Source organism: Zingiber officinale, chromosome 4A, assembly GCF_018446385.1.
Source record: "Zingiber officinale cultivar Zhangliang chromosome 4A, Zo_v1.1, whole genome shotgun sequence".
NCBI classification, from domain to species: domain Eukaryota; kingdom Viridiplantae; phylum Streptophyta; class Magnoliopsida; order Zingiberales; family Zingiberaceae; genus Zingiber; species Zingiber officinale.
In genome coordinates, this window is record NC_055992.1 from 16135333 (window position 1) to 16160462 (window position 25130).

A 25130-nucleotide genomic window follows, 5' to 3' on the forward strand; every position below is an offset into this window, starting at 1 on the left:
AATGGATCACTTCCCAACGGTCTCATGATTTACCTCCATATAATTTGGGGACGGATTGTGAAGGAAACTTGAGATGAGTGTAATTACCTTAATTTTGCTACAAAAGCAAGGGGTAATGATAGCAAAAGTAGTAGTAATGAGTCTCTTCGGAGCCATCCAATAAAATTGGATACAGAAAAGTAGTAGTTATGATAAAATTTACATATCTATAAAAATTACAATTGTCAACAAGAGCTTAACATACAATTCATATTAGGTATGCAATTATCATAATTCTTATTGTCACCATAATTCTAAGATTGCATGCCATAATTAATATCATCATAATTTATTACATTGTATACAACTCGTAAAAAACTTGTATATATGGGCTTATTTGGCTTCAACAATAACAAGAACAAATTATTTCACTCTTTCTTCCCCTTTTATTTCTACGATAATAACTTAGGCACACAACAATATAAGATATCAGATAGTACATGATTGTAACGCTACTGTCATCAAACAGGAATAGGATGAACAAGTAGAGAAAAGATGATTTCCTTCATCGAAGTGTCAGGTTCTGTGAATCCATCGCCATGCTTGTATATAACTTCTGTACTTCGCGTAAAGTGGAGTAATACTTCGGTTACTTCTCTAGACAATCCAGTTGCAATAAGGAGCTCCTCGTTCATAGTCTTCCATGCATCTTCAACAAAGCCTAGGAGCTTCTCACATGCAACATCTTCTGATGTTCCATGTTCCTTCATATAGCAATCTATTGTTGAGGCAACATGTATCCTCTTTTGTTCTCGCTTCAACCCAAAAAAAGAAAAAGGTGTCTATCAAGCATATATAAATTTGCATATGTTCTCGGGTTCCTATTGGGATTATAAATTCCCATACACAAAAAAAAAAAAAAACTTAAGTTATGGTTTCTATATATATACCTCCTTTGAAGCTATGTCATTAGTGATACGGGCAATTGTTCCACAAGCTTCTGCGATCTTTGATGAGCCTTCGAACCATTCAAATGCTTCCTTTGTGGCCACTGCCTCCTCCATGCCACTCAAAAGTACGCAGGAAAACAAGATAAATCCAACACTTATGATTGAAACACGCATGTGCTCTTCTAACTTGGGCACATACTTGTCATCCCTCCATTGGCATTCCTTGAAGTAAGTTTGAGCTTGAAATTTCCACTACACATAGTTAATTAACAGAGAATAACTAAGACCTGGTTATATATATATATATATATATAGTGGGAAAAAAATGTAGCCAGGACGCATAGACATACATGTTCCTTGAGGTACAATATTCGAAACGTCTCCTCCGGTGCAAGTTCATTTTCAAATTCCTGAAAAGTGCTCAACATTTTGAGAAAGAAATCCCTTAAGTATTCTGGTAGTTGATCTACTGCATTAGGGCTCCACCTGCATGAATAAAAAATTGGTTACTAATCTTAAAAAAAAACGTGATTTAATTTTATTGTAGTTACAGATGTCAATCATGCCTTTGGATTGCGTCTGTCAGTAGTCGACTCTCTTCTAGTGTGCTGTAGCTATCATAGAAGTCATCCAAGACAGTAATGAACATAAGTAGCTTAGTCGCAAAGAGTCGAGCACGAGAACAACTGGGTTCATGACGTATCACCATCAACCAACAATAAGATTCCACCACTCGGTCTCGAACAAAATTTAGATGCATAATGTCTAAATTCAAATTCTTCCACCACCTGCATGTATATCAGTGTCATATATAAGTAAGGTGCCTTATATAAAATTGTTTAAATACTCACACGTACATCAAAATATGTGACTCATTTTACCCAAAAACTTACGTGCATATTTTCTTGAGCTCCTCCTGGTGGAGATGTTGTAATATGTTGAAGTCCAACTTTGCAAGCTCAAGTATTGTTTCATTTAGTGTTGGTTCATCTTGGTAAATAGAGATGTAGCTTCTTGTGAAAATTCGTTTCATGCTTCGTTGAATAGGTGTCTTGAGAGTGAGAGACACTAGCTTTGCAAATGTTGGATTTAGATCTTTTAACAAAGATGTAAGATTATCTTTAGTAAAAGACATGGCTTCATGGAGTATAGTCTCTTTTTTAGTTCCAAGGTAAGCCGCATTATATAAGCTCAGGAGACCCTTAGCATCATCTTTTAGTTCTTCCATAAATTTTCCCTCATCCATGTACTTTTTAAATACATCTGCATTATATATTATGCACTAAATATATAAATAATCATGTAAAATACCAAAAAAAAAACAAAGGGTGAATAACCATAAGAAAATTTACTGGAATATTTAAAAATTTTATGAAAATTTTTCAGATCTCGTATGATAAATATAAGGGGATCAAATATTGGTCTCCGGAAAAGCCTGTTTAGACTAGCCCATTTAAACGAGAAAAAATTTGATTTTTTTTCTTTTTTATTTTCTTTTTCTTTTCTCCCCCGCCAAACCCATGCCCTAAACGCCGAGCCTCTTCTCCTCTCACGCCCTAACCGCTCCTTCTCCCAAACCGGCGCCGCCCTCCCTCACGTCACTTCCTCTTCTTCTCCACGAGTACAAAAGCTTCGAACCTGAGCCTTCCCCTTGCGTCGATTCTTTTTCCCCTTCTTTCCCTCTGCCCTAGCCGTCTCCACCATCGTCGTCTCCCTCTCGCCAGATACTAGCCACTGTCACCGCCCACTCCGGACGATCACCTGGGCGTCGTCACCACTTCGTGTGAGACTCACCAACAATGTAGTGGCCGTCATAGGAAGTGGTGAGGGTTGGCCTGAGCAAGGAGCCCGAGTCCTCTTCATTGTGTCTCCATTGCACTCGCCGATTGCAAGCCACCCGAGCAACCTTCTCTTTAGATTGTTGAGTTCCGTTCGGCAGTTGCCCCCTCTGATCCGCTCATCTCCTCGCACCAAGCAACATTGAGTCGTGCCCTAGATCTCGCCACTGCACCTCTGCAATGGGTGATCTTCAACCAAGGGCAGAGAGTCGTGCCTTAGTCGTCTTCCGCTCGCCATTGGCTACTGCCACCACTGATCGGCCGGCACCACCCAGAACCCCTCGACACCTCTTGGCGCAACCGACGCCTCGCCTCTCTTCACTGCGCCGATTCTGCCAGAGAGGGAAACTGCTAGTTGGGTAAGTCTGTTTACTTTTGGGTTCAAGATTCGCAGAGGTTCGCGTTTTGATATCATTATGGGAATGGTATAACTGTGAAGAATGCCTGGCAGTGGTTCCTAGGTAGTGACGGCAACAAAACTGTGATAGCAGTAACTCCGATCACAATTTCTAGCAGCTACCCTTCTCCAGCAGTCACTTGGCTGTGAATTTGAGGTAAGAGAATTAAGTTTAGGTTGATAATGCTAGTTGCAAATCCTAATTGGAAGGTGAAATAGTTAGAATTTGTTTAATTCAAGAATTTTAAATATAAAGGAAGGATAAGATTATTAAATAGGTTTAGAGATTTTTATTTAGCTATATAGCTAAATACATTATGTTTGATATCATAGGAGTTTGATTCGAGACGGTGTCTCGACGAGGGATCTATTTTGGATACGATCCTCTTATTGGAGGCGGGTACCTTGACTTATCTATTTTGATATGTCATGTTGATATGCTTAGTAATATTTAACAAATAGTAATATTTATGTTCATTTTTGCATTGGTATGTCATTATCTATTACCTGAGCATGCTGTATTTATTTCTTGTTGTTGCATTCGTGTTCCTTTGATTATATATGACCTTAAGGTAATGACATACCATGTCTTATTATGTTCAGGACATTAATTTCTTTTACCATACCTGACCTATGTACCTAGATCATATTATTTGATCCATATATCTTTGGTACACATTATGGTAGAGATGGATAGGATCAGGATATTTCCATGCTTAGTGTCATACATCATCTCGCATGATTGCATGCTATGCGATTGTTGGCTCCATTATTATTGAGCACATCGCCAGTTACATGGATCTGCACACACAACTACTCATGGGTTAGTAGTTTTTATCAGGCAGGGTGTGTTGCAGTAGGTTGCTCTATCAAGGGCTCCGTTGGTATACTCATGGGTAGTGTGATGCAGCGTGATAGCAAGATAGGGATCCCTCCTCTAGATTGGCTCAGGGAGATGAGAGCATTGAGCTCCCCCACTTATGATTTGGGATAAGGAGGATAGGTGTACTCCGACAGCATCCCGTCCACTCGACCACTCATCAGGAGCAGTGATGGCAGAGTGCACGATTGTCACAACCCTACCCACTCGGTCTCACCATCGTGTGTGAGACGGCTGACTGCAGTAGGAGTGACCAGGACATGTCATTGACATCATACGTATTGATGCTTTTATTGCTTGTGTTTGCTGCACTTTATATGCTACATATTCGGTGGATGCATATGTTTGACATTCATACAGGATTTATGATACTCTCAGTCTGACGACCTTGTTATCCCTTTACCCAGGTCCTGGTTAGTACAGATACTCTTGCTCATAGTTTTGCATTTTTCATATGATATATATCCAGGAAGCTGTACACATATTTATTATTAGTTGTTATTTTTTACTATGCATGTCAGTAGTTACCCGCTGAGGAGTTGACTCACCCCGTTGATATTACTATTTCAGGTTGAGGCTATCCGGAGGATTTTCAGTCGCTAATCCCCCTGCATATCGCAAGGATGTTTGTTTAGTCTTTTGGTTTTTCTTATTATACTATCTAGACTATGTTTTAGACTTGTATCTTTTTGGCACTTGGATCTTGTATGATCCTTTATTTGTTGATAGAGTTTTATTTGGATATGTTCTGCTACATGTCTGCCTGGGAAGAGGTGAGTTGATTTTATTTGCGTCATTGTGATTTGAGTTTTATGGGTGTAGTTGAGTAGGAATATGATTTGAGTTTTATGAGTATAATGGAGTAGGATATTTGGGATGATTTTCTTTATCGTTGTTTTAGTTGATTGTGATACTAAACTGCGTGGTATGTTATTATACATATGTTCCAGCCGTGTTGGCTGAGGTATCTGGATTGATGTAGTCAAGTTTCATATTGTCACCCGTACAGGGAAGATGCTGCCGAAATTTCTTCTGGCAGGGATTCCCCCGGGGCGTGACAATTTATTTGGTATCAGAGCCAAGTTTCTGATGCTTGGTATTCGGATTTTGGTTTTGCGTGTTAATCTGATACCAATTTATTTGGTATCAGAGCGGGTTACGATACCTACTTTTCGTGTTCTGGATTTGAGAGTTAACCCAAGTTTGCTAGTTAACTTAGGTATTTATTTTTCAGATTTGTACGGGTTTCCGTCGAATTTCTCGTACGGGATTCCGAGGTTATATGTGGGGACTAGACAGCAATGGAACATCTCCTGATGACAAATAGGTAAAAAGGTAATTTTATAATTTTTGTTACTTGTGGTAATATCTGAGTTATAACTTAACATATATGAGGAGATCTACATGGACAGTATCTGCAAGACGTAGTGTTGGACGACCATGTAAGAGGACTTTGGAATCTCGGGCAACGGACTCGCTAGAGATCCCTACTGGGCTTGAGCCTGTCGATTAGGGACAGACTCAAGATACTACGGGTGTGTCGGGCTCTCAGACTCCGGTGGCTTCGTTAAAGGTACCCACCCATACCGTACACACTGTACCACCCGTCGCAAACCCGATACCTCCACCAGCAGAGGCTGCGGCATACCCGACACCACCGCAACCTGGACCTACCGTGTACCCAGCACCAGCGGCACCCACGCCCCTAGTTCCTATAGTGTACCTAGCACCCTCACTAGCAGTACCGATTACGCCATTTTCGGTACCACCACCTACCGTACCTCCAGCTATGGCCACTCATATCGATCCTGCAATACCACCAGTGGTATATGCCCCAGTTTATGCAACAGCATCGAGAGTACCTCCCCAGGTATATCCAGCGGTACCACCTGTAGCACTAGCTCCAGTGATTTTGCCAGTTCCCGCGACGATCCCTACCTACCTCACTATATTATCGTGGCACGAGTCCGGATTCTAACATAGTAGAGTTGATGAAGAGTCGATTCACATTATTCCGTGGAGGGATTGATTCGAGTGTGACTCAGTCCTGGATTGAAACTATGGAGCGGACCTTCTTCTACATTGCTTGCTCTGAGTGGGAGAAAGCGGAGCAAGCTGCTTTCCATCTATGGGATGAGGCCGACACCTGGTGGGATATGCAACGTTCCATTATAAACGAGCAGAATATTACCTGGGCGAGTTTCAGAGAGGCTTTTGAGAGCCGGTATTGTCCACGAGCATATCAGATGACTCGCCGGTAGGATTTTCTGAGTCTGCGTCAAAACAATCGCTCAGTGACAGAGTACAATGCAGAGTTTAATCGGTTGGCCAGGTTTTGTCCAGAATTAGGTGCTGAGGACAAGTCCCGTATGCTTCAGTTTATCTAGGGACTGGATGAGCATCTGCAAGTAAAGCTTGCTAGTTTTGGAAATTCTTCCTATTTAGAGACATTGGAGAGAGCCCTGATGATAGAGTCAGCTTACCAGAGAGTATACCCGGACAAGAAAAAGAAAAATACGGATTGGACATCTGGATAGATCCAGCAGCCACAGGCTACACAGCAGCAGAGTGATCGCAATCGAACAGGTCAAGGAACTTCTGCGGCATCTGGTCAGCCTCAGAAATCGAGGTGATTTTCATTAGGATGTTTCCGGCCTCCTCAGCAAACTCGGAAATAACCTGTCGGTGACATCCATTGCGCCCGGTGTGGGTCCAGAGAGCACACCACATCAGCCTGCACCTTAGGACAGTCAGTTTGCTATTATTGCAAACTGCCTGGGCAGATGAGCCGAGATTATTCGCTGAAGGCTCAGCATATTGCTTCCGGAGTTTCTGGTCATGGAGTTTAGCTCAGTCAGCTAGGGACTCAGCGAGGAGGACATAGAGCTCAAACTTCGCATCGCCAGCAGAGGATAGCTCCCCCTGCAGCTGCTGCTTGTGGCATGCATGGACAGGAGCACCCAATGCCCTCATAGTACCATAGAGTTCTGTTGTGGGATCTCTATATCAGTTGTAGCCTCAGCCCCTAGTCTAGTATTGGCAGCCCCAGCCTCTGGTTCAGTACTAGACGTAGTCACAGCCACCAGTACAGTATCAGTCACAGTCCTCACTTATACCTCTGGCCTCGTATCCAGCACCGCCTCAGTGAGCGGCTCTTGGCCAGATGCAACCGCAGCTGGCAGCGCTACCACCTCCACCTCCGCCAGAGACTGGACGGATTCATGCGGTCACCATAGAGGATGCGTAATGGGTCGACAGATTCGTTTTCCATGGTACAATTTTCATTTATGTCTTATCTGCTGATATGCTGATAGATACTGGTAGTTCGCATTCTTTTATATCCAGTACATTTATGAGGGAGATTGGTAGATTACCCACTATTAGACCGTAGTAACTGACCATCTCTCTACCATCCGGTGATACTTTGGACGTCACCCAGGAGGTCAGAGGTTGCCCGTTAGACTTTGGCGACAAGATACTTACGGTAGATCTTTTAGTACTGGAAATGGTCGAGTTTGATATTATTCTTGGCATGGATTGGCTGTCAGCATATCATGCCATTGTTGATTGCCAGACGAGGGTGGTCACATGCCAGCCTCCGAACCAACCCTCATGGGATTTCACTTGCATTAGAGACGACGACATATCGACTATTTCAGAGATTCAGGCTCAAAAGCTGATGTCACATGGTTGTCAGGGTTTTCTGTTATCTTTGATTAATACTGAAGATGGCAGTAGTTCTCAACTCTCCGATGTTCCAGTAGTCCGAGAGTATCCGGATGTATTTCCAGAGGAGCTACCAGGTTTGCCTCCCAGAAGGCAAGTGGAGTTTGCTATTGAGTTGATTCCGGGAACCACACCGATATCGAAAGCTCCTTACCATATGACACCAAAAGAGTTGAACGAACTGAAGGTTCAACTCCAGGAACTTTTAGACCGGGGATTTATATGCCCTAGTGCTTCTCCGTGGGGTTCTCTGGTATTATTTGTCAAGAAAAAAGATAGTACTCTGAGGTTGTGCATAGATTATAGACAGCTGAATGCAGTGACCATCAGAAATAAGTACCTCTTACCTCAGATCGAGGATTTATTTGATCAGTTCGGAGGTACATCAGTGTATTCTAAGATTGATCTGCAGTCTGGATATCATCAGTTGAGAGTCAAAGAATCTGATATTCAAAAGAGAGCATTCCATACCAGATACGACCATTATGAGTTCTTGGTAATGTCATTTGGGCTTACCAATGCTCCAGCAGTATCTATGGATTTGATGAACCGTGTCTTCCTGGAGTATCTTGATCAATTTGTTATCATTTTCATCGATGACATATTGGTTTACTCGCGTTCTGAGGAAGAACATGCGCAGCATCTTCATACAGTCTTGGGAACTCTTCGACGACATCAGCTATATGCGAAGTTCAGCAAGTGTACCTTCTGGCTATCTTCAGTCGATTTTCTGGGTCACGTGATCTCTAGCTAAGGTATTTCAGTAGACTCTCAGAAGATAGAGGCTGTCACCAGCTGGGAGCAGCCGAAATCAGTACAGGAGATCCGGAGTTTCTTGGGACTGGCAGGATATTATAGACATTTTGTTGAGGGTTTCTCCCACATAGCTATACCACTTGTTGGTGCAATCATGCCCTGAAAGTTTTAATGCGTTGATAATTATTTAAGTTTAGGTTAATACGTTGGATCTAACATACAGTGTGAGTTTGCAGGAGAAGTTCTTGCAGGTCGGAAGACCAGATGCAAGGCAAGAGAAGTCCAAGAAGGTCGAGCACCGGATTCTTGGCAAAAGAATCCTTGCAGGTCAGAAGACAGGATGCAAGGTGAGAGAAGTCCAAGAAGGTCGAGGACCGGATTCTTGGCAAGAGAAGTTCCTACAGGTCATAAAGCTGGATGCACGATCCCTCACATATCAGAAATCGATTAGAAAATTGATTTAGACACGGCTGTAAGGCAGAATGCCTCTGGATCGATCAGTCGATCGATTGGAAGGAAGCCAATCGATCGGTCGATCGATTGGGAAGGCTCTGCGCGAAGCACAGAGTGCTTCTGGATCGATCAGCCGATCGATTGGGGAAATCCAATCGATCGAACGATTGATCCAGGAAGCTTCTGTGCGAAGCACAGAATGCTTCTGGAGCGATCAGCCGATCGATTGGGGCAATCCAATCAATCGAGCGATCGATCCAGGAAGCTTCTGTGCGAAGCACAGAATGCTTCTGGATCGATCAGCCGATCGATTGGGGCAATCCAATCGATCGAGCGATTGATCCAGGAAGCCTCTATGCGTAGCACAGATTTCCCTTGGATCGATCAACCGATCGATTGAGGTTACTCAATCGATCGGGCGATCGATCCACAAAGCTGCGATCTCACGAGCAGTGGTCTGAATTGATTCAAGAATTGCACCGATCGATTCAAACTCAAGTGAAGCAATCTAAGCCGTTGATCGTGATGTGATGGTTTCCAACGGATACTTATGAATCGATCCAAATATGACTCCGATCGATTCACGGCGACGACTACTTGAGAAACGACTAGTTTTCTCAATGTTTAAAGGAATGAAAGAAAAAGAAAAGAGATAAGAAAACAAAGAAATACTGTTCCATTGCTCTCCAAGGTCTCAACTCTCTCAAGTGCTCAAGATCTTCAAAAGGTACTCAAGTTCAGAATCTCCCTCTCGCTACTTTCTCAAATCTCACGCAGCGAAGAAGAAGCCTTTCTAAAGTCTGTAATATTTCTTTTCTTCTTCATTGTGGTGAGTGTGATTCTTTACTTTAGAGAGGGAGGGTTGTAACTGTGTAAGATTTCTCCACTTTCGGTGTGATTCTGAGAAGGAGGGTTTTTGATAGTGGAAGAGTGTGAGTGGTGTGGATCCTTGGACTAGTCACCTCCTTGGAGAGGTGGATACCAAGTAAATATCCGAGTTAGCATTGCCTGTGAGTTTCCGCTGCACAAAATCAAGTTGATCAAGAAAACGAAGTGAGTCATTCACCCCCCCCCCCTCCCCTCTAGCTCAACCGATCCTAACAAGTGGTATTAGAGCATTGGTTTGCTTTTGAGGATTCATCACCAAGAAAGCACAAGTTAAAGAGCTACAAGACGTCTTTGAAGGAGGGACATTGTACTTCACGACCACCATTCTATGAAGGCAGTAATTTCGCGTATTGGAAGAGCCACATGGAGCACTATCTTATGACCGAGATTGACATGTGGTTCTCAATCATGGAGGGATTCACGGCGCCAACCGAAAATGGAAGAATGCTTGAATCATCAAGGTGGACTGTTGAACAAAAAATGAAGGCTCAAGCAAATGCAAAGGCGATTGTGACTCTTCAATGTGGATTAAGCTCAGAACAACTCAACAAGGTCGGACCTTTCAAGAGTGCCAAGGATTTATGGGACAAGCTCATTGAGCTAAATGAAGGCACCAAGGATTCAAGAATTGCAAAGAGAGATCTCTTGATAAACCAATTCCAAAATTTCACAATGAAGGAGGGAGAAACGGTAAGTTCACTACATGGGAGGTTCAAGGAACTCCTAAACGGTCTTCATTCAGTTGGAGAGAGTGTAGAGAACCGAGACCTCATAAGGTATGCTTTAAAATCCTTCCCAAGAAACTCATTATGGTCATCCATGGTGGATGCCTATAAGGTATCAAGGGATTTGTCAATAGTAAAGTTGGATGAATTATTTTGTGAACTTGAATTACATGAGCAAGCTAACATAAGCCACAAAGAGAAAGGTATAGCTTTGGTTGCAGGTGAAAAGAGCAAAAAGAAGCACAAGGAAAAGAAAAAGGAGAAGAAGGAGTCATCTTCGGAATCTGAACAAAATAGTGATAGTGATAGTGATGAAGAGCTATCATCTAGTGAAATGGCAAACTTTGTTCGAAGAATGATGAGACATTCAAGGAAGTTTGACAAAAAGGATGTCAAGAAGATTTTCAATGATGAAAAGAGAAAAGGTAAATCTCTTATGGATTCTAAGTCTAAGACTGATGTTATTTGCTATGAATGCAAGAAAAAGGGGCACTACAAAACGGAGTGTCCAAAGTTGAAGAAGCAAGAGGAAAAGATCAAGAAAAAGAAGAAGGCTTTGAAAGCCACATGGGATGACTCATCGTCAAGCTCATCGGAAGAAGATGAAAGGAAGAGCTCAAAGCACATGACTCTCATGGCCTTAAGCCATGTTGAAGATAGTGAAGATGAAGATAGTCATGGAGAGGATGTGGAGTCTTCAAGTGAGTCATCATCTAGTGATGACGAGGTAATTTCTCCCAAGCTTGATAAGATGTATGCCACCATTGCATGCTTAACCAATGCACTAGCTAAATCAAAAGGGAAGGTAAAGAAATTGCAAAATGACTTGAAATCACTTAAAAAAGAAATTGTGTCATGTGAAACTTGCATGCTTCATGAAAATGACAAAAATGATTTTGATGATCTTAAAAAGGAAAATGTATCGTTGAAATTACAAGTTGATGACCTTAGATGTGCTCTAGAAAAATTTACTTCAAGCTCAAAGTATTTAGACATGATTCTAGGAGCTCAAAGGGGTGTGTACAACAAAGCGGGACTAGGTTTTAAATCACAAGATAAGGAAGTTAAATTCATGTCTCTAATTAGTAGAAATCATGCTTCAAGAGTTAAGTTTGTTCAAGCTTGGGTACCCAAGCAATTTGTTATTGATGCTACCAGACCCAAGGTTTGGGTACCAAAACATTTGGTTTATCATGTTTAAACAGGCATGCGCCGAGGGGAAGCATCCAACAACATGGTTCGTAGATAGTGGATGTTCTAAGCATATGACGGGGGACTCATCAAAATTTTCATCATTTAGACACAAAAGTAAAGGTACCATTTCTTTTGGTAATAGTGGTGAATTAAAAGTTGTAGGAATAGGAGAGATTAGAATTTCCGAAAAATTTGTTATAAAAAATGTGCTATTAGTAAAAGGTATGGTCTTTAATCTTTTAAGTGTTAGTCAACTATGTGATTCGGGTTATGGAGTTGAGTTCAACTCATCTCAATGCCTAATCAAGCATAGTGAACTAAACACCAATATTTTCATAGGCCATAGAAGAGAGAATATTTATCAAGTTGAACTATTTGGTGCTACTAATGTGTTTGCTAAGTGTCTCATGTCCAAAGAAGAGGAGACGTGGCTTTGGCACCGGAGACTCGCTCACACCAGCATGAAGAATATCAAAAACCTTTCAAAGATGGAGTTGGTGCAAGGATTGCCAAAGTTGAAGTTTCAAAAAGATAAAATATGTGATGCATGTCAAATAGGTAAGCAAACCAAAGCTACTCATAAAGGTAAAAATGTTGTAAGTACCTCAAATGTTTTGGAGCTCATTCACATGGATTTATTTGATAGCAGTAAATATATTTCTTTAAATGGTAGTTGATATTGTTTTGTTATTGTGGATGATTACACTAGATATACATGGGTGTTTTTCTTGAAACATAAGGATCAAACTCTAGATACCTTGATTGCTTTTTGTAATAGAGTAGAAAATGAAAAGGCTCATAAGATAAACAAGATAAGAAGTGATCATGGAGGTGAGTTTGAAAATAATAGATTCACAACTTTTTGTATAGAAAAAGGATATAAACATGAATTTTCCACCCCTAGGACTCCTCAACAAAACGGAGTTGTTGAGAGGAAAAATAGGGTTTTGCAAGAGGCCTCTCAGAGCATGTTAAATGAATATTCACTTCATAGCTTCCTATGGGCCGAAGCAATTAATATGGCATGTTATGTGCAAAATCGAACATTAATACATAGGTTTCTAGGAAAAACACCTCATGAGTTGTGGTTTGGTAAACCACCTACGATTAAGCATATTAGAGTGTTTGGGTGTAAGGTCTATATTCTAAACACCAAAGATCACTTGGGAAAGTTTTCCGCTAAGGCGGATGAGGGGATCCTTGTAGGTTACTCAAGTCATAGCAAGACGTACCGAATTTACAACAAAAGATCAAAATTAGTTGAAGAATCACTAAATGTTGTCTTTGAAGAAAATCCTTCTTTGAACTCTATAAGAACAAACGATGAAGAAATATGTTTTGAGTTAGAGAAGTTAACATTGGATGGAGTAGATCATCAAGGTCAAGAAAGTGATGGTGAGAAGAATGAATCTTTGCCACTTGAACCTGAAATTATAATAAATCAAGAATCAAGACTTACTAGGATTCATGTAAATCATCCCTTAGATCAAGTAGTAGGAGACATCACTCAAGGAGTGAGAACTCGATCCTACTTTAGAAATGAAGGAAGCCAAGTCGCCTTGATATCTCAAATAGAACCAAAAACCATTGATGATGCCTTGTTTGATCCCGATTGGATTTTAGCAATGCAAGATGAACTATCTCAATTTGAGAGAAGTCAAGTTTGGGATTTAGTTCCTAGGCCTACAAACAAATCGATTATTGATACAAAATGGGTCTTTAGAAACAAACTTGATGATAAGGGGATAGTTGTGAGAAACAAAGCTAGATTGGTTGCTAGGGGTTTCAATCAAGTAGAAGAGTTAGACTATGATGAAACTTATGCACCCGTAGCAAGATTGGAGTCAATTAGGATGATGTTGGCATTTGCCGCCCACAAGGGGTTCAAATTGTACCAAATGGATGTAAAATCAGTATTTTTGAATTGTGTTATAAAATAAGAAGTATATGTTGAGCAACCACCGGGGTTTGAAAATTTGGAGTATCCAAATCATGTATATAAACTTAAAAAGGCCTTATATGGGCTAAAACAAGCTTCCCGGGCTTGGTATGAACGATTGTCAACATTTCTAGTATCAAAAGGGTTTCATAGAGGAAAAATTGATCCCACTTTATTCTTGAAAAATAGTAGTAATGATATGTTTGTGGCCCAAGTATATGTAGATGACATTATTTGTGGTTCTACAAATAAAGATTATTTAAATGAATTCATTAATCACATAGAGAGTGAATTTGAAATGAGTTTGGTTGGTGAATTGACATTTTTCCTAGGGTTACAAATTAAGCAAACAAAAGAAGACATTTACATTCATCAATCTAAATACGTCAAAGAGCTCTTTAAGAAATTTGGAATGGAAAATGCAAAGAAAATATCTACTCCGATGGCCACTAGTACTAAATTGGATAAAGATGTTGAGGGGAAAGAAGTTGACTCCAAGGTGTATCATAGTGCCATAGGGAGTCTTCTCTATCTTACGGCTAGTAGACTCGACATACTTTTTACCGTAGGTATATGTGCACGGTATCAATTTTGTGCCAAGGAGTCACATTTGAGTGCCGTTAAGCGAATTCTTCGTTATCTCAAGGGAACTCAAAATGTTGATCTTTGGTATCCTAGAACCGAAACTTTTGACCTAGTGGGCTATACCGATTCCGATTATGCCGGATGCAAATTGGATCGCAAAAGTACGAGTGGTAGTTGTCAATTTCTAGGGTCCTCTTTGGTAAGTTGGTCAAGTAGAAAACAACATTGTGTAGCTCTCTCCACAATCGAAGCGAAATATATTGCCATGGGAGAGTGTGTATCACAATTATTGTGGATGACTCATACTCTAGAGGACTATAAACTTACTTATAACAATGTTCAAGTTCTTTGTGATAATGTGAGTACAATCAACTTGATCAAAAATCTCGTTCATCATTCAAGAACGAAACACATAGAGGTTAAACATCATTTTATTCGTGATTATATCACTCGAGGTGATATCATTTTAAATTATGTTGGATCAAAATCAAACCTAGCCGATATCTTCACTAAACCTCTTCCCGAAGTTGAATTTAGCTTTCTTAGAAGGGAATTGGGAATGTGTTGTATTGATTAAATCACATCCTCCATGATCACTTCATAGGTAGAGTTCTTTAAGGTTTATTCACCTTAACATTGCCTCTCACAAGAACATGGATTGTCCTCTTAATATGATTTAGATGGGGTGAGAGATTAGGGACATTTAGCTTGGTCATGATGCTTGTTATGATGCATTATTTTGGTCAAGAAAAGTGGTTTTCATATGAAACATTAATTTGTCCAATCATAGGGAAAGCACATGTACAAATCATGTGCACGTTGCCCTACGATTATAATTGGAAATTTTTAAAATCACCATAGGCACCATACTTATTTTTGAAACCTTGATAAGACTCACTCGAATCATTGATGTTTTCAATAATTTTTATTTTGTGTAAATCTTGTCTAGGGAGTGTCGCTTTTTGTCAACCTTTATTTTTCCTTGATAATATGAGACATAAATAGTGTTTACACCAAATTTTGTGATTTTAGAGGAATATACAATTATTTGTGCATTTCCAAAACTTGGATCTGAAAGGTTTTCATAAATGCAGAAATATCAGACTTCCCAATCGATCGGTCGATCGATTGGGAGGTTCACATTTCACTCCAGAGAGCATCTGAATCGATCAATGGATCGATTCAGATCTTTTGGATCGATCAATGGATCGATTACGACACACTTTCGTTTAACCATAGAACGCGTACTCGAGTTTTTCCAGAAGGCATCTGAATCGATCAATGGATCAATTCAGACCATTCCAATCGATCAATGGATCGATTGGGATGTTCTTTCGATTTTCACAGAAGCCATTTTAATCGATCAATGGATCGATTCATCCCGTTTGAATCGATCGTTGGATCGATTGAGACACCTGTTCAAATTCTCAATGAAGCGTCGTGAATCGATCGACCGATCGATTCACTTGTTCTCAATCGATCAGTCGATCGATTGAGAATTTAAAACCCGTCTTAAACCCCTAAATCCACTGGTTCTCGAATCGATCTGCTTATTCTCATCTCTTCCTTTTCTCTCTCTCAACCCTGTCTTGCCCTAGGTGATTTTCCAGGTGACTTCTTCGTCTGCCTCGCTCGTTCACTCTGACGTGCTTCTCCGGCGAAGGGGAGCTCTTCCACTTCTCTTCCGGTTCTGCTCCTTCTCTCTCGACGTACTAGGCAGCCTCTTTTCCTCGTCTGCGCATCCTCACACAACATGCGGTCTCAAAACCCTAACCCTAAGTAAATTTCTTTGCTCTCTTCTTATTTTTTTTGGGTTTTTGCTCCTATATTTGACCTAATCTATATGTGTCTTGTGTGTCTTTGTGCATTGCATTATCCCTCATGCATTGCCCTTGCATTTTTACATATCCTTCCCTAATGCACTGCCAAATGTGTGCCACCTCTTGTGTTTTTTTTTATCCCACAGAAAGAAACAAAAGGTTCGTGAATCGGGCGAAGGATCGTCTGTACCTTCCTCACGTCCTCAACCTCCTACTGATCCGAGATTCCCAAATGCTGCAATGTAACAAGCTTTTAGTAAAAACACCTTCAAACTTATAACCCCTAGATCAGTTGATTTGCAATACTATAGGACATCTTGTTTTGATACCTATAATCGGTTTAAGCATTATAAACTTGACTCTTTGTTAACCTGTGAGAGGGATGTCAATGTAGGTCTTGTCTCCGAATTTTATAATAATTTGCACACTTCTGATGGTGTAAATTATCGCACTCGTGTTGCGAAACAGAGCTTGGACTTCTCTTATGAGATTCTTCGATCTTTCCTTGACTGTCTACCATCCAACAATGATTTTGTCTTTTATCCCACTCTTCCCGATGAGCTGCCTCCACCTTTTTGAGCATATCAGCATTGCATCCATGCATCAGTTTCTTTTTGGTCATCCTCGTCCGGATGGACCACATGCTCAAATCACAAAATTTTCTTCGCTTGAGTTGTCGGCTAAAAACAACGCCTTGTTTAAAGTGATCATCAACTGCCTTTTCCCCATTGTTTCTCGTGCCTTAGCCGCTCTACGACCTCCTCATATGTTTGCCCTCTATGTCATTCGTCATTCCCTTGACATTAACATCGCTCTGAACATCTTTCATTGCATTATTCATTTTACCCAGCCCGTGCAGCAGACGATCCATATGCCTTTCGGGCATCTTATCACAGATTGGCTAGAGTCCCAGAAGATAGATATCTCCCGGGGACGGTTGGAGCACATGACTATAGCTTATTCTTGGATTTCTTCCCGCTCCTTCACGAAGACGGGCTTAGTTGGTGGTCCAGCGAGAGTTCGATGGCGCGATGGACGTGCTTTTGGTGAGGGACCCAGGGCTCACCACAGGGGGGATGCACAGGCATTGGTTCTCGCGGCAGATGATGCTGAGGAGGATATCCCCGAGCCAGCTGCTCCGACATTCGAGGAGACTGTCGACACTCGCCTGGAGGAGCTGACCATGGAGGTAGCCGACCTGCGTTCCATGATGGAGACCATGGTCCATTGACAGACTTCGATACAAGTGACTATGGATACCTTAGTGGATTTAGTGAGCTCCTGGGTGACGGGTAATCCGTCTCAGTCTGCTCCATCCACAGCTCCCGTTCCCCAGGCTACGGATGCTGCTGGTGCTGACTCTGTAGAGGTTCCTGCTCCAGCTACTACTTCGGCTCCTCCTCCTGTTGCTGTTGATCCCCCTCCTTCGGGCGATGATCTTATCGAGTTTTATGTCTCTTTGTGATAGGTTATTGTACGACTTATGGATGGTTGTTATGGAGTCCTTATGTGAACTCTCTTTTGGTCATCGACTTATGGAGTCCTTATGTTATGTGAACTCTATTGTACAAATTATCGAGTTTTATGTCTATCCTTTATTTTGTTTCTACAATTCACGTGGTTACATTTTGTTAATATCTGTGTGGTTTAGGGGGAGTACTCCTTGGGTTATTGTGTTTGCTTAGTACACATTTTGAGGGGGAGTTCTATTTTTTGATATTGACAAAGGGGGAGATATATGTTGAAGTTCATGCTAAATAAAATTTAAATTGTAACTCAAGCTTACTATGTATGCTCATACTTACTACTTATGTTTAACTTAGATGATTTTCAGCGTTGTTGCAATCATTATTTATCACTGTACTATTTTGATATATTGGAAATTGGCATAAACTTAAATAGATTGTCAAACATCAAAAAGGGGGAGATTGTTGGTGCAATCATGCCCTGGAAGTTTCAATGTGTTGACAATTATTTAAGTTTAGGTTAATACGTTGGATCTAACATACAGTGTGAGTTTGCAGGAGAAGTTCTTGCAGGTTGGAAGACCGGATGCAAGGCAAGAGAAGTCCAAGAAGGTCGAGGACCGGATTCTTGGCAAAAGAATCCTTGCAGGTCAGAAGACCAGATGCAAGGTGAGAGAAGTCCAAGAAGGTCGAGGACCGGATTCTTGGCAAAAGAATCCTTGCAGGTCAGAAGACCAGATGCAAGGTGAGAGAAGTCCAAGAAGGTCGAGGACTGGATTCTTGGCAAGAGAAGTTCCTGCAGGTCAAAAAGCTGGATGCAATATCCCTCACGTATCAGAAATCAATTGGAAAATCGATTTAGACACGGCTGTAAGGCAGAATGCCTCTAGATCGATCAGTCGATCGATTGGAAGGAAGCCAATCGATCGGCTGATCGATTGGGAAGGCTCTGCGCGAAGCACAGAGTGCTTCTGGATCGATCAGCCGATCGATTGGGGAAATCCAATCGATCGAACGATCGATTGGGGAAATCCAATCGATCGAACGATCGATTGGGGCAATCCAATCGATCGAGCGATCGATCCAGGAAGCTTCTGTGCGAAGCACAATATGCTTCTGGATCGATCAGCCGATCGATTGGGGCAATCCAATCGATCGAGCTATCGATCCAGGAAGCCTCTGTGCATAGCACAGATTTCCCTTGGATCGATCAGCCGATCGATTGAGGTTACTCAATCGATCGGGCGATCGATCCACAGAGCTGCGATCTCACGAGCAGTGGTCCGAATCAATTCAAGAATTGCACCGATCGATTCAAACTCAAGTGAAGCAATCTAAGCTGTTGATTGTGATGCGATGGTTTCCAACGGATACTTATGAATCGATCCAAATATGACTCCGATCGATTCACGGCGACGGCTACGTGAGAAACAGCTAGTTTTCTCAATGTTTAAAGGCATGAAAGAAAAAGAAAAGAGATAAGAAAACAAAGAAATACTGTTCCATTGCTCTCCAAGGTCTCAACTCTCTCAAGTGCTCAAGATCTTCAAAAGGTGCTCAAGTTCAGAATCTCCCTCTCGCTACTTTCTCAAATCTCACGCAGCAAAGAAGAAGCCTTTCTAAAGTCTATAATATTTCTTTTCTTCTTCATTGTGGTGAGTGTGATTCTTTACTTTGGAGAGGGAGGGTTGTAACTGTGTAAGGTTTCTCCACCTTCGGTGTGATTCCGAGAAGGAGGGTTTTTGATAGTGGAAGAGTGTGAGTGGTGTGGATCCTTGGACTAGTCACCGCCTTGGGGAGGTGGATACCAAGTAAATATCCGAGTTAGCATTGCCTTCGAGTTTCCGCTGCGCAAAATCAAGTTGATCAAGAAAACGAAGTGAGCCATTCACCCCCCCCCCCTCTAGCTCAACCGATCCTAACACCACTGACACGCCTGACCAGGAAAGACGTGAAGTTCACTTGGTTCGAGGCCTATGAGACCAACTTCCAAGAGCTAAAGCGGAGATTAGTGTCGGCTCCAGTTTTTGTTTTGCCCGCTGGAGAGGATGGATTCGTACTTTACACTGACGTATCTCTTCAGGGTTTGGGCGTTGTTCTGATATAGCACGGCAGAGTAGTCTCCTATGCTTCTCGTCAGTTGAAGGAGCATGAGAAGAACTACCCAGTATATGATCTGGATCTAGCCACCATCATCTTTGCTTTCAAGATTTAGCGGCATTACCTTTGAGATTCTCACGGATCATAAGAATTTCAAATATATTTTTATCCAGAAGGAACTTAATCTCTAACAGAGGAGATGGATGGGGTTCCTGAAGGATTACGATTGTGCCATTAGCTATCACCCGGGGGAAGCTAATGTGGTTATCGATGCACTTAGTAGGAAGTCTAGAGGGACTTTGGCTTGCCACCGAGCTTCAGTCACGGACTTGATTCAGGCTTTCTCTGAGTTGGGCCTTGAGGAGCAGGGACAGACAGAGCGAGGTGTTTTGGTTACTATGGTTGCTCAATCATCGATCAGGACGAGGATCCGAGTGGCCCAGGCCAGTGATCAACATTTTCAGTTCATTGGCAGCCAGATAGCTTCCGGGCAGCAGACAGGGTTCACTCGAGATGATGCGGGTATTATATATTTTCGAGGTCGATTATGCATACCTCCATCTCACCCGGTCAAAGAGGAGTTATTTCAGGAGGCTCATCGCTCCTGATTTGCTATCCACCCAAGCGGGACCCACATGTATCGAGATTTGAGATGTTCCTGTTGGTGGAACGGCATGAAGAAAGACATTATGGAATTCGTAGCTAGATGTCTTGTCTGTCAGCAGGTGAAGGCTAAGCACCAGTGACCTGCCAGATTACTTCAGCGGATTCCTATTCCTGACTGGAAATGGGAACACATTACCATGGATTTTGTGGTGGGTTTGCCTAGGACACGACGAGGCCATGACACAATTTGGGTAATCGTTGATCGATTAACCAAATCGGTGCACTTCTTAGCAATATGAAAGATTGATTCCCTGGATCGATTGACAGATTTGTATTACCGAGAGATCATGAAATTACATGAAGTTCCTTTGAGTATTATTTCAGATAGGGACCCTCTATTCACGTCTCAATTCTGGCAGAGTTTGCAGCAGGCCTTGGGCACTCAGCTTCGTTTCAGTACAGCTTTCCATCTGCAGACTTATGGACAGTCAAAGCGGACCATTCAGACTCTAGAGGACTTGCTGAGGTCTTGTGTATTGGATTTCGGAGGAAGTTGGGAGGACCATTTTCCATTGGTAGAGTTCACCTACAACAATAGCTTTCATTCAACTATTCAGATGGCACCGTTTGAAACGTTGTATGGTAAGCCTTGTCAGACACCCACCCTCTAGGAGGAGGCTGGGGAGGTCCAACTGCTAGGGTCTCATAGAGCTCAGCAGGAGGCAAAGTTAGTCCGTACTATCAGACGGAGGTTGTTAGAGGCGCAGGATCGTCAGAAGAGTTAATGCTGATCGGAGACGGAGACCCCTAGAGTTCTCTGCTGGCGACCATATATTTCTACGAGTCTCACCCATGAAAGAGGTGAAGAGATTTGGGATCCGAGGTAAGCTAGCTCCACGATACTTGGACCTTTCTAGATCTTGGAGAGGATTGGAGCAGTAGCTTACCAGTTGGCACTACCACCGTCCCTGGCAGGTGTTCACGGCGTATTCCATGTGTCTATGCTGAGGAGATATATATCCGACCCGGCACATGTGTTGACAGATATCTCAATTCTCATTTAGCCTGACGTTACTTATGAGGAGGTTCTGGTACGAATCCTGGACCGGAAGAGCGTCAGTTGTGGAATAAGACTATCTGGCTGGTTAAAGTCGGATGGCAGCATCATTCGGACGAGGAGGCTATCTGGGAGCTCGAGGATACGATCCGAGCTCGATACCCCACCTTTTTACTTGAGGTATGTAAGTTATATTTTCGTTCAGCATTTATACTATCTATTTACTTTTAGTACTTGCTGATCGTAGATAACGAGAATGTAAAATATCGAAAAAAGTGCAAATAACCATAAGGGAATTTTCTGGAACTTTTAGAAATTTTCTGGGAATTTTTCAGAGATCGTATGACAGGTTTAAGAGGATCAAATATTGGGCCCCGAGAAAGCCTGTTTAGGCTACCCCATTGAAACGAGGAAAAGTTTGGTTTTTCTTTTCCTTTTTATTTTCTTTTTCTTTTCTCCCCCGCCGAACCCGTGCCCTAATCTCCTCACACCGAGCCTCTCTTCCTCTCATGCCCTAACCTCTTTTTCTCCCAAACCGACGTCGCCCTCCCTCACGTCACTTCCTCTTCTTCTCCACGAGTACAAAAGCTTCGAACCAGAGCCTTCCCCTTGCGTCAATTCTTTTTCCCCTTCTTTCTCTCTTCCATAGCCGTCTCCACCACCGCCGTCTCCCTCTCGCTAGATACTGGCCACTGCTGCCGCCCGCTCAGGCCGATCACCTGGGCGTCATCACCACTTCGTGTGAGACTCACCAACAACGCAGCAACCGTCATAGGAAGTGGTGCGGTCGGCCTGAGCAAGGAGCCCGAGTCCTCTTCATCATGTCTCCACTGCACTCTCCGGTTGTAAGACACCCGAGCAACCTTCTCTTTCGATTGTCGAGTTCCGTTCGGCAGTTGCCCCCTCCGATCTGTTCATCTCCTCGCGGTAAGCAACATTGAGTCATGCCCTAAATCTTGTCACTGCACCTCTGCACGGGGCGATCTTCAACCAAGGGCAGAGAGTCGTACCCTAGCTGTCTTCCGCTCGCCACTGGCTACTACCGTCGCTGATCGGTCGGCACCGCCCAGAACCCCTTGGCACCTCTTGGCACAGCCGACGCTTCGCCTCTCTTCACTGCGCCGATTCTGCTAGAGAGGGAACTGTTGGTTGGGTAAGTTTGTTTACTTTTGGGTTCAAGATTCGCAGAGGTTGGCATTTTTGATATCATTATGGGAATGGTCTAACTGTGAAGAATGCCTAGCAATGGTTCCTGGGTAGTGACGGCAACAAAACTATGATAGCAGTAACTCCGGCCACAATTTCCAACAGCTGCCCTTCTCCAGCAATCACTTGGCTGTGAGTTTGAGGTAAAAGAATTAAGTTTAGGTTGATAATGCTAATTGCAAATCCTAATTGGAAGGTGAAATAGTTAGAATTTGTTTAATTCAAATATTTTAAATATAAAGGAAGGATAAGATTATTAAATAGGTTTAGAGATTTTTTATTTAGCTATATAGCTAAATACATTATGTTTGATATCATAGGAGTTTGATTTGAGACGGTGTTTCGACGAGGGATCTATTTTGGATATGATCCTCTTATTGGAGGTGGGTACCTTGACTTATCTATTTTGATATGTCATGTTGATATGCTTAGTAATATTTAACAAATAGTAATATTTATGTTCATTTTTGCATTAGTATGTCATTATCTATTACCTGAGCATGCTGTATTTATTTTCTGCTGTTGCATTCATGTTCCTTTGATTATATATGACCTTAAGGTAATGACATACCATGTCTTATTATGTTCAGGACATTGATTTATTTTACCATACCTGACCTATGTACCTAGATTATATTATTTGATCCATATATATTTGGTACACATTTTGGTAGAGATGGATAGGATCAAGATATTTCCATGCTTAGTGTCATGCACCAGCTCGCATGATTGCATGCTGTGCGATTGTTGGCTCCATTATTATTGAGCACATCGCCAGTTACATGGATCTGCACACACAACCACTCATGGGTTAGTAGTTTTTATCAGGCAGGGTGTGTTGTAGTAGGTTGCTCTGTCAAGGGCTCCGTTGGTCCACTCATGGGTAGTGTGCCGCAGTGTGATAGCAGGACAGGGATCCCTCCTCTGGATTGGCTTAAGGAGATGAGAACATTGAACTCTCCCACTTATGATTTGGGGTAAGGAGGATAGGTGTACTCCGACAGCATCCCGTCCACTCGGACACTCATCAGGAGTAGTGATGGCAGAGTGCACGGTTGTGATAGCTCTACCCACTCGGTCTCACCATCGTGTGTGAGACGGCTAACTGGCAGTAGGGGTGACCAAGATATGTCATTGGCATCATACGCATTGATGCATTTATTGCTTGTATTTGTTGCACTTTATATGATGCATATTTGGTGGATGCATATGTTTGACATGCATACAGGATTTATGATACTCTTAGTCTGACGACCTTGTTATCCCTTTACCCAAGTCCTGGTAAGTACAGATACTCTTGCTCATAGTTTTGCATTTTTCATATGATATATATCCAGGAGGCTATACACATATTTATTATTAGTTGTTATTTTTTACTATGCATGTCAGTAGTTACCCGCTGAGGAGTTGACTCACCTCGTTGATATTACTATTTCAGGTTGAGGCTGTCCGGAGGATTTTCAGTCGCTAGTCCCCCTACAGATCGCAAGGATGTTTGTTTAGTCTTTTGGTTTTTCTTATTATACTAACTAGACTATGTTTTAGACTTGTATCTTTTTGGCACTTGGATCTTGTATGGTCCTTTATTTGTCGATGGAGTTTTATTTAGATATGTTCTGCTACATGCCTGTCTGGATAGCAGAAAAGGTGAGTTGATTTTATTTGCGTCATTGTGATTTAAATTTTATGGGTGTAGTTGAGTAGGAATATGATTTGAGTTTTATGAGTGTAGTGGAGTAGGATATTTGGGATGATTTTCCTTATCGTTGTTTTAGTGGATTGTGATACTAAACTGCGTGGTATATTATTATACATATGTTCCAAGCGTGTTGGCCGAGGTATCTGTATTGATGTAGTCAAGTTTCATATTGTCATTCGTACAGGGGAGATGTTATCGAAATTTTTTCTGACAAAGACTCCCCCAGGGCGTGATAAATCATCTAGCTAGGTCTCTAAATATATAAGAATAGAACATTGAATATATACCTGAAGAAATGTTGAATCCTTTTTGTCTAAGCAGTCGAAAATGAAGAGCAACATCATAGAGCCCGTATTTGCTCATGTCAACATCCTTGAGATGGTCTAAAGCTTTGGCTATTTCCTCCATGAAATGGTAATCAAGTCCAAGAAGTTGAATTGTATCAATTAGATTCATGGTTTGTAGGATGCCAGTCACGTTTTGGAACATACTCCTTACTTCGTTCTTGAGCTCTTGAGCTCTTTCATTCATCCATGCCTCAGACTACATCATGGATGCAAGAGAAAATTGATATATTAACTATATATATACTGAATTATGTATATATTGATCGATTACTGCAATGCAATACTAATTAATATCTGAAGGATGCATCATCCAAAGCATTGAAACGATACGAACAAGCTAAGTACTAATGTGTATAGATACCTGTGATTTCTGATTTGTAATAAAATAGTCACCCCAAAAGCTAGGATCGAAGCCTGCAACCTGACGATCAACAACCACGTCTTCGAAAGCCTTGAGTGATGGAGTATCAACAAGCTCCATGATTTGTATATGATTTTGAAAAGCATGAAGAGACATCT

At 41.9% G+C, this 25130-nt stretch overlaps 1 protein-coding gene across 1 annotated transcript; it reads right to left on the bottom strand.

Annotated features, from left to right (window-relative positions):
- Positions 1-360: 360 nt before the first annotated feature.
- Positions 361-25121, bottom strand: LOC121973171 ((S)-beta-bisabolene synthase-like). Its single transcript, XM_042524747.1, has 7 exons — positions 24973-25121; positions 24552-24807; positions 1823-2192; positions 1496-1717; positions 1280-1415; positions 930-1181; positions 361-794 (listed from the first exon to the last, which is right to left on the bottom strand). Exons 1-7 carry the CDS (start codon positions 25090-25092, stop codon positions 501-503), a joined length of 1650 nt encoding a protein of 549 aa, XP_042380681.1. The 5' UTR covers positions 25093-25121; the 3' UTR covers positions 361-500.
- Positions 25122-25130: the final 9 nt, after the last annotated feature.